The sequence below is a fragment of the Oryzias melastigma genome, linkage group LG19, assembly GCF_002922805.2.
Source record: "Oryzias melastigma strain HK-1 linkage group LG19, ASM292280v2, whole genome shotgun sequence".
NCBI classification, from domain to species: Eukaryota; Metazoa; Chordata; class Actinopteri; order Beloniformes; family Adrianichthyidae; genus Oryzias; species Oryzias melastigma.
This window is the reverse complement of record NC_050530.1, coordinates 12,410,229-12,419,210: the sequence shown is the minus strand read 5'-3', so window position 1 is coordinate 12,419,210 and position 8,982 is coordinate 12,410,229. Positions and strand designations below refer to the sequence as shown.

The following is an 8,982-nucleotide window of genomic DNA, read 5'->3' as shown; positions in this document are numbered from 1 at the left end:
CTCTGTTTTCTTGGAGTAATACTACAGACATAGAAGTCTTTGTTTTGTGCTCACAATTTACACTTCTCGGTTAGCACTTGATAAATTTAAACATTTCAGATAATAAAAACAAAGGAACATTTTTCTCTCTGGCCTGTTTTTGTTCCAAAGCAGCATATAGTGATTAATCACAACTCAAAATGTGATGTGATTTTTGCGTGTTTGTTTGCAGGTGCTGAACGAGGCGGTGGGCGCCATGATGTATCACACCATCACCTTGACACGAGAGGATCTAGAGAAGTTCAAAGCTCTTCGCATCATCATTCGCATCGGCAGCGGATACGACAACATCGACATTAAGGCGGCAGGAGAGCTGGGTACAAACTCGCAAAGCCGTCACTAGCTAAACCACCACAACACTGAAACACGCTGCATTCTGTCGAACACAGGTGTCAAATTAGGATTGATTTTCCCTTAGAGGATATTGTTTGTTTTCCTGGTTCGTCTCAGATCTATAGATAAGTGGCCTCTGCTACCTCAGGGATGGACTTTGGTTAGATCCTAAGACGCGGGTAATTGCATCATTTCATTTCTGTGTTTGGAAAATGGAACCCATCATCCAAAGAACACGCCACTCCTGAAAATTAAAAAAACATGTCACTGATGCTTCTCTCAATGCTTCAGGAAGATGGTTTCTAGTTACCTGGAATGGATTTTCAGAAACGTGTCGTCAGATAAACCACGGAGAGAAAAGTTCAGTTTTCCGTCTGAAGCAGCACCCGGCTTCATATCAGCAGGCCGAGTGGCTCAAACAGCTGACAAAGCTGCCATTTCCCTGCCAATACCAGATAGTGCGTTTAACTGCCACCCACTCCATGAAAGAAGGCGCGCTGCCTTTGCAGCAGGAGTCAAAAAGCTATCGTGGCTGGTGAAGGCGCCACAGATACGGCGCCTCCTCTCCAGGAGAAGAAAAGGGGACCATTGATTGAGCACATTTGGTATTCTTTTTTTTTTTTTTTTAACGTCCAGTGACAACGGCTCTGTAGCTGGGATGCTGAGTAGGAAGAAGACATTAGCAGAGAACTGGAGAAAGTAGAAATTCTTCACATTGTTGCGTTGTTGGAAATGTAAAACCACAACTGAGGGAGTTTTTGATGAGAACAGTTTCAAAATGCTGTTTCTGGATGTGGAAGTATTCATGTTTATAGTCGGAACTAAAACTAAAAGGTTATATATATATATATTGGGATAAATATACTTTTCTGTTTGTTTTGGTCCTTTTTATTTGCTTATTTGTGCCCACAACAGATTTAAAATACTTTAAATGTGGATTTTTGGACCATAAAGATGAACATAAGTCTCAAAATTGGGTTTAAAAAAACTAAAATAAACTTTTAACTCCAGCATTTAATTTAAAAAAATTAATACATTTATTTTAAAAAATTATAGATTATAGTCTGAGTTCAATGAAAGTGTGAATTCTGAAGCTTCATATACTCTGAGGATTTTACTTGTATTCAAGAACACGCTAAAAACACATTCTTAAACATGAGTTTGTCAAATGATGTTCACACTGGACAAGCAGGGAAGGGCTTCTTCTTTTCCTACAGTTTAGTGGTGCATGCCACTCTAGGCTTTTTCTTTCACAGCTCTATTCCAATATATGAAAGACTTGGTCTAATATAATATCAGGAATTATACATTTCTCCTGCATGACCAATTTTCAAACTGTTGGCACTTTTGTGAATTCGAAAAGATGTCGTAAAGTCTTGCGTACAGGAACTTGGAACAGTCTGGAAACAAAACTTTACTTTCTCAACTTCATTTTCACATGTATTTCAGGTTTTATGATGAATAAGCACTCAAAACATTGATCATTGATTCATTTTTTTAAGGATTTCCTTAACCGGTTCTATTAAAACATCAAATAAAATAATTTCTATTATAATATTGTATTTAAAGCTGAACTTGCAACAAATCTGATTAATTTCTGTTTGTGTGTTCCTTCTTTAGGCATTGCTGTGTGCAACATTCCCTCTGCAGCGGTGGAGGAAACCGCCGACTCCACACTGTGCCACATCCTCAACCTCTACCGACGGAACACCTGGCTCTACCAGGCTCTCCGGGAGGGCACGCGGGTCCAGAGCGTGGAGCAGATCCGCGAGGTGGCGTCCGGCGCTGCCAGAATCCGAGGCGAAACCCTGGGCCTCATCGGTTTCGGTGAGGATTCATTTGGTTAAACGGTGCGACCGTCCATTTTGTTCACAGATTATCTCAAGGTTGGCCTCACTTCAGGCCCACTTCCTCCCTCCATCACAGCATTCCCACATCCCGCCACTGTTCATCTCCACTATTTCCCCTCTGCAGAGACATTTTGACCTGCGATCATCATCCACCACACCTGTTTCCTCGCTGTTTTTTCACAATGTTTGTGCGTCATTTGCCCCGTCTCAACACTGCGGGGTTGACACGCGCTCGCCGAATCTTCTCCTGCACTCACAGACAGCTGCGTGGACGTGCTGTGCCCAAACAGCAGGTCCCGGCTATTAAACCGGATATTTAACCCTTTTTCTGCTCTTTCGCCCTCCATCAAACTCCAAACAAAGTCCGTTGTGAGTCAGTGGGAGGCTGAGCCGACCAGAGGCCTCCAGCTGTTTGTTTGTGGACTCAGCTGCTCCATCAGCTGATAAAAAAAAAGGTTTTTCAAACACAAATTGGGTGTTTTTGCAGGTGAAAGCCAGTTATTCCTCCTTTTTCACCAAATCAAACACATATTTGACTCTCATTCTGGTCAAACTGAGCTGGAATAACTAGATAAGTTACTCATTAAACATCTATCTATCATGGTTTTCTGGCTTCATGCACGCTTCAGAAGCTCCTTTTTTTTTAGGTACTTCCAGTTCGGAGATGCAGTTATCCTTTAAACATAACACTTTAAACCAGTTTTAAACCCTTTTGCCCAATCTCAAGCCTCAAGAAATACTAGTGCGCCACAGCTGCAGGACAACCTGGTGTGCATCACCCCACGTTTGTAAACCCAAACACTTCCCTAGTATTTTAAAAAATGTAAACTTAAAGGTTTTTTTTTTTTAAAGTTGAAGGAAAGAATTATGAGTGCTACACATGTTCCCCGACCAGATAAACACATTTTTTCTGCTTTCTTTATAATGTGATTCTGAAGGAAGTTTTATTTTGAAAAACTCCTTCCACTACTTTCTTAAAGTGGCTGCATCAAGCACTAAAGTTATCAAAAAATAAAAAAAAGTATTTGGAAATTTGTTTTTTTTTTGTCTAAAAGATCCAGTAAGGAAGAACAGAAGAAGAGACTTTGACTCCAAAATAAAAGACAGCTGCATAAAAAAGAGTTTAAAGAGTTTTAAGGAGCTAATTCTTTTTACAAGCAGCAGCATCACTGCTCCTCCAGCCAGCAGAGAGGAGACTCACATCCCACACAACCAACATGGCGAGACACAGAGGGGGAGGCGTCCTTCTGATTCGCAGTCTATTAACTACCTTTTTAAAATGCATTTCTAAAGAATGAGTGTTTTTTTAGCAATTCCAATCAATTTATCTTCTCCTGTTTGCCTACAGGTCGATCGGGTCAGGCAGTGGCGGTGCGAGCCAAAGTGTTCGGCTTCAACGTCATCTTCTACGACCCCTACCTGCAGGACGGCCTGGAGCGCTCACTGGGCGTGCAGCGCGTCTACACCCTGCAGGACCTGCTCTACCAGAGCGACTGCGTCTCCCTGCACTGCAACCTTAACGAACACAACCACCACCTCATCAACGACTTCACCATCAAACAGGTGCGCCGCCTGTCTGAAGCCGGACTCAAATCCATTCCTTTGCTCTGTCAAATGCAATTAGCGCCAGCCCACGGCTACGTTAAATATATCGACTGGGCTGCACAGCGGGGGAGCTGGGAGTCCATGGGCTGCAGAATTGCTGCCTGCAGTGACACCTGCTGGGAGGCGGAGGAACTGCATGCAGGAGTGGGTGTAGGGTGACAGCCTAACCTAGTTAACCGTGTCTTTTCTGCTGCCTCTTCAAGTTCTGCCGCCGAGGAGCACTTTTCTTTCTTACTCCTCAGAAATTTGGCAGCAGCTTCTGAGGCGTTTGTGTTTTCTTTTTCCGTCACAAAAGCCGAGGCCTAATAAAAGATCGGCTGCCAACAGAAAGGCTTTTCATGCCCCTGGATTTCCGCTTTTGTCAAGATTAAGGGATTACCTTCTTCTGAGCATTTTTATTTGATCTTTTTGCTTCCCTTCTTTCATTTTGCAGTTCTTGTTGATGTTTTATGTTTGTTGCCATAGCAGCTTCAACTTCCCATCTCCATCTTTTGGATTTATCCCCCATTTCATGTCATTTTTATGTCGAACCCATCCCGGTTTTTTTCCTTGTAATGTGCATGGAGGCCTCGGCTTCTGAAGCTGACGCTTCGTTTCTGTCGGCAGATGCGACAGGGCGCGTTCCTGGTCAACACGGCGCGGGGGGGTCTGGTGGACGAGAAGGCTCTGGCCCAGGCGCTGAAGGAGGGACGGATACGCGGAGCTGCTTTGGACGTCCACGAAACTGAACCCTTCACGTAAGCTCAAACCCGTCACCGGCCAACGCCACATGGGAGGCGGAGACTTGGAAAACAGTTCCTGAGGCATTGATGTAGGAGATGGAGGTGCAGGTGGAGGCCAGATTGTGAAAAAAGTAGATCCTCTATTTAGACTCAACAATTAAAGCAGCAAATCTTGGATAAATCTGTTTTTTTTCTCCTTTTCTCTCAGACAAACATACGAGGGGCTCTGAAAACCTTTCAGTTTAAATGATTAACCAGAGCGCTCCTGTGAGTCATCACCTGGTGGCGTTGGAACGCCTCTTTCAACCTGTTTCCTGCCTCAAATAGGGGGGGACTGGCTGGGGGTTAAATCCTTTTGGGTTCCTGAATTCAACTCAAAGTGATTTTAAGAAGGTTTTTGGTGTCTCTCTCTAAAAATGTTGGTTTAATTCTCTCCAGGTTTGCTCAGGGGCCGCTGAAGGACGCCCCGAACCTGATCTGCACGCCGCACACCGCCTGGTACAGCGAGCAGGCCTCTCTGGAGATGAGGGAGGCGGCCGCCACAGAGATCCGAAGAGCCATCACCGGTACGCAGAGGCGCCGTCATATTTCCTGAATCTGTGTGAACTGTCGGTCGCCGGTGCTCCAGAGCGGTGCTGCCGACAGGCTGTGGAGCGCTCAACAAAAAAACAAAAAGTCAAGATTCTTGTTGAAGGTGTACTGACGCCGTGTGTGCACGCCATCACAGGTCGCATCCCTGACAGTCTACGAAACTGCGTCAACAAGGAGTTCTTCGTCACCACGGCGCCATGGGCGGTCATGGATCAGCCAGGCGTTCACCCCGAGCTCAACGGCGCCGCCTACAGGTACAGATTACTAAACACACGACAGCAAAGTTTGACTTTCTTCCCATTTAAAATGAGTTTTCGTGTTTGGAACAAAGTGAACTAAAAACCCTCACCCTCCCTCCCACAAATACTGTTTTTGTTTAATAGAGGAAAAAAAAAAAAAAAGAAGTGTCCCTCTGTGGGCCCGTCTTGATCTGAGCATGTCCACCTCCGTCTGCTTCTTTCACGCAGCCAAGTGAACCAAACTCTACCGTCTGTAACAACCGGCGTCCCCCAAGAAAAAATTAATGCCTAGATAAGGAGCAGGTAAATACACCAGCCGGGGTCAGACCTGTGTGTGCTCTCTGTAGTCCCCCCTCCTCAGAGTAGAGCTGGATGTGGGTTTGGAGTGTCCCCTCCCCGTAAGCATGAGCTGAAGCCACTTGGAGCCCTTCATGCTTCATTTTTTTCTTTTTTATAGGTTTTGGGCGGGGCTTCTTTACGGTTGAATGATGTTACTTTTCCCTCTCTGCTTAAAAGGGGTTTTCTGCCTGTTTTTCCCCCAGTGTGTGGCTTTTTTCCTACTAGCTGGAAGTTAAAAATCATGAATTTATTAAAATATTTCAACTCGATCTGAGCAGGATTGTATTATTTATTGTTTAATTGTTTTAAACTGATGATGTAGAAATAATTTAAAAGGTTTTTATTTTGAAAGGTAAGCATGTCCATGTTTTAAAGGAAACCTTTACACTTTTTAAAACTTTTAAATGTATAAAAGTTGCTTTATTTTTCAATAACAGATGCAAATTTTAGAAAATGACTTTTTTTTTTGTTTAAATTCCTGGAAGCAACGTTTTCCATTATCTTCAAATTCCTAAATAATTAAAAACATAAAAACAAATTGGCAGCAGCGTCCCTATCTGAGCAGAGAATATTTGTGTTCCCGTCACTGACCTTTGACCCTCCTCCCCCAGATACCCGCCAGGTGTTGTTGGAGTGGCCCCCGGGGGCATCCCTGGGGCGTTGGAGGGCTTGGTGCCCGGTGGGGTGCCCATCGCTCACACCCTGCCCTCTGGCACACACCCGTCCCAGGCCCCGTCGCCCAACCAGCCCTCCAAACACGGCGAGACCAGAGAGCACCTCACCGAGCAATAACAGGGATTCAAACGCGCCGTCCGGACCCCACGATGCTCCGAAACCAACAACTCAACCGACCAACAGGGACCAAGAGACAGTGAAACAGCTCCGCCGCGGCTGCCTGTGAAATCAGCCCGCGAACAGGAACAAACACGTGTTCTGGGGGATTTGTACTTTTAACATTTTAGTTTTAACTCTGTCTCTTAGGGTTCAGTACCAACTTAATTATTATTTTTTTCCTCTTCAATTTTGGGACATGCCTATGAGTTTGGACCGCTGGTTTTTAGCGCTCCGGGATTACCCGTTAAGAGACCGAGAAAAGCAGGTCCGCTCCAACACAGCAAGAGGACAAGAGGAAAAAAAAGGACAAAGGAGAAAAAAAAACAACATAACTTTGGCATCATGTGCTACTGGACCTTTATTACCACCAACCCAGATCCTCCCCACCTCTTTAACCTACCTTATGTAACAAGTGTGTCGTTTAGGTCTCCCATTATGCCTCAAAAAAGAATTATTTTTCTTTTCTCGTCAGCGTGAATGGTTTATAAAAAAAAAAAAAAAAAGAATTATCCATATATATATATTTATCATTCATAAATTTAGATTACTCATCAGTTCTAGCAACCTAAAGTGGGGTTGAACCCTTTTCTGCCAGATCAATTTTCACAGCCTGCAGTACCACATCCTGCCCAGTAGAGGTCACTGTGGCACAGGGTTGGGATGTTGAAATGCTGACGAAGGTATTGGAAAGCATCAAGCTTAAATACAGGAAGGGGTTGAAGCCAACTTTTAGATCCCAATGACTCAGGAAAACACCTTTTTGCAGATTTTTCTTTTTTTTTCTCCAGTGAACTTTGTTAAAAGACAAAAAGCTACAACTAATCTGGATATTTTGTCCATCTTCATTGTGGTATTTTTCTATACAAAGCGCATCAGACGTTTTTTGGTGTTTTTTGAAGAGTCCTGTTAGATTTGTAATGCCTAGTTAAATGTACCTATAACCATAGTCCTATGTGATCCTTCCTTCTCCCAACCCGCCCCCCTCCCCTCTATGATTTCTATTGAAGGCCAGGTTCTTTGGGGTGTCCTGTACTCTGTGAGAGCAATAGCTGAAGTCCTACTTAGGGTCCCGACCATAGCGGAAGAGGCAGCCAGCAGTACGGTTTTGTTTTTAGTGTGAGTATTTGTATTTGTTTCTTGTACAAGGTGAACATTTAGCATTCAGTGCAGTTCAAATAAAAAGATGATTCTGAGAAGCTACTCGTTTCTCCTGGTTTATGAACATCACTCCCGGCAACTGTCTGAACGGATGGGCTTGTTGGTTGGCATGGAAACCGCGTCCTGCAGCAGGTTTTTAATAGGGTTTTATCAGTCCGATTGTTTTGAGATTAAAGACATCTTGTTTGTCTTATTAAAAAAAATAGACGCGTATAAGCTCTGTGGTGTGAAACAAGACTTGCACTATTAAAGATACTGCCAAATAATGTTTTTTTAGGTGCAGATTAATCATTGACCGTATAAGAGAACTGAAATGAGTGACTCCTCCCCCTTTGCATTACAAATAGGAAGTACCAAGAGGCCAAAATCCCGTATACTTCAATTAAAATGTTTTTTTTAACATGTTCAAGCAAATCTTTTTCTTTTATTGCAAGTTATGCTAGTTTAAAACTGACCAGATTCCTCTATTAAAGTAGGTGGGTTCACATCAAAGTTTGAAACGATTCAAGCATGCTTTTAATTGAAAGGGGTGTGGCCTTCCAACAAGTTCACTCCTCATTAATGAGAGTGGTTGCCATAGAAACGTTGACCCAACATGGCGGCACCCGAATCACTACATAATGGGGACTGAATTGGCCTCATTTCATTGGAACCCAGAAGTAAGTCTTTTTTATGGATGATGTCACACTCACTTGATCCAGTTCTAATATACAGTCAATGATTCATATTCAAATTTGATCCTGTGAGCCACCGTAAGTGCCATCGGACTTGCTCTAATTAAATTACAGCAAACTTAATTTGCATAAAAAAATAAAACATTTTCCTCCAATTATCAGTTTACATTTGGTAGTGACGAACGGATGATATTCCTTTCAATTCATAGAAATGCCAACAGTTTAAAAAAATAATTGCAGAGAAGAAAAAAACAAGTAAAGCACAATTAGATTAAATATTAGCTTTTTGCGCCATCAGCTCATTTCCCTTGAATTGGTTGCATGACGTGTGCTTGTAAAGCACAGAGAAAATAAGAATGTATCCACGTTGGAGCGGTGACATCTGGCTGGAGAATCCTTCAACCCCGTTCTACTGTTTGAAGGAACACGGACGAGAATCCATCAAATGCAAGTGAGTCCAATTTATTATGAATGCTCTCCACGGACAGAGGCAGAGGGTTTGGTTGTCTCTCATCCCCAATCCAAGAGTGCCCCCCCTCCAAATCACAAAAAAATATCATCAAACTTCAATATCATAATAACCCCCCCTCTCACAGAA

The 8,982-nt window shown here is 43.3% G+C and overlaps 2 protein-coding genes across 5 annotated transcripts in view; one reads left to right on the top strand and one right to left on the bottom strand.

Moving 5' to 3' along the window:
- Nucleotides 1-7,752, top strand: part of LOC112153958 (C-terminal-binding protein 2) — a 100,983-nt gene extending 93,231 nt beyond the window's left edge. For 3 of the 4 annotated variants that reach the window (XM_024284447.2, XM_024284448.2, XM_024284445.1), the window contains 7 exons: nucleotides 212-356; nucleotides 1,993-2,199; nucleotides 3,571-3,785; nucleotides 4,434-4,564; nucleotides 4,988-5,115; nucleotides 5,277-5,394; nucleotides 6,330-7,752. In XM_024284447.2, the coding sequence (XP_024140215.1) occupies nucleotides 212-356; nucleotides 1,993-2,199; nucleotides 3,571-3,785; nucleotides 4,434-4,564; nucleotides 4,988-5,115; nucleotides 5,277-5,394; nucleotides 6,330-6,510 (1,125 nt within the window). In that variant the 3' untranslated portion in view covers nucleotides 6,511-7,752. Of the gene's footprint in view, nucleotides 1-211; nucleotides 357-1,992; nucleotides 2,200-3,570; nucleotides 3,786-4,433; nucleotides 4,565-4,987; nucleotides 5,116-5,276; nucleotides 5,395-5,607; nucleotides 5,683-6,329 lie in introns of all 4 variants that reach the window. The other variant, XM_024284446.1, reaches the window with a different exon arrangement.
- A 1,073-nt stretch (nucleotides 7,753-8,825) lies between these two features.
- The window catches only part of zranb1a (zinc finger, RAN-binding domain containing 1a), a gene marked incomplete in the record, with an annotated part of 9,261 nt that continues 9,104 nt past the window's right edge, over nucleotides 8,826-8,982 (bottom strand). Inside the window, 1 exon segment of the mRNA XM_024284453.2 lies at nucleotides 8,826-8,982.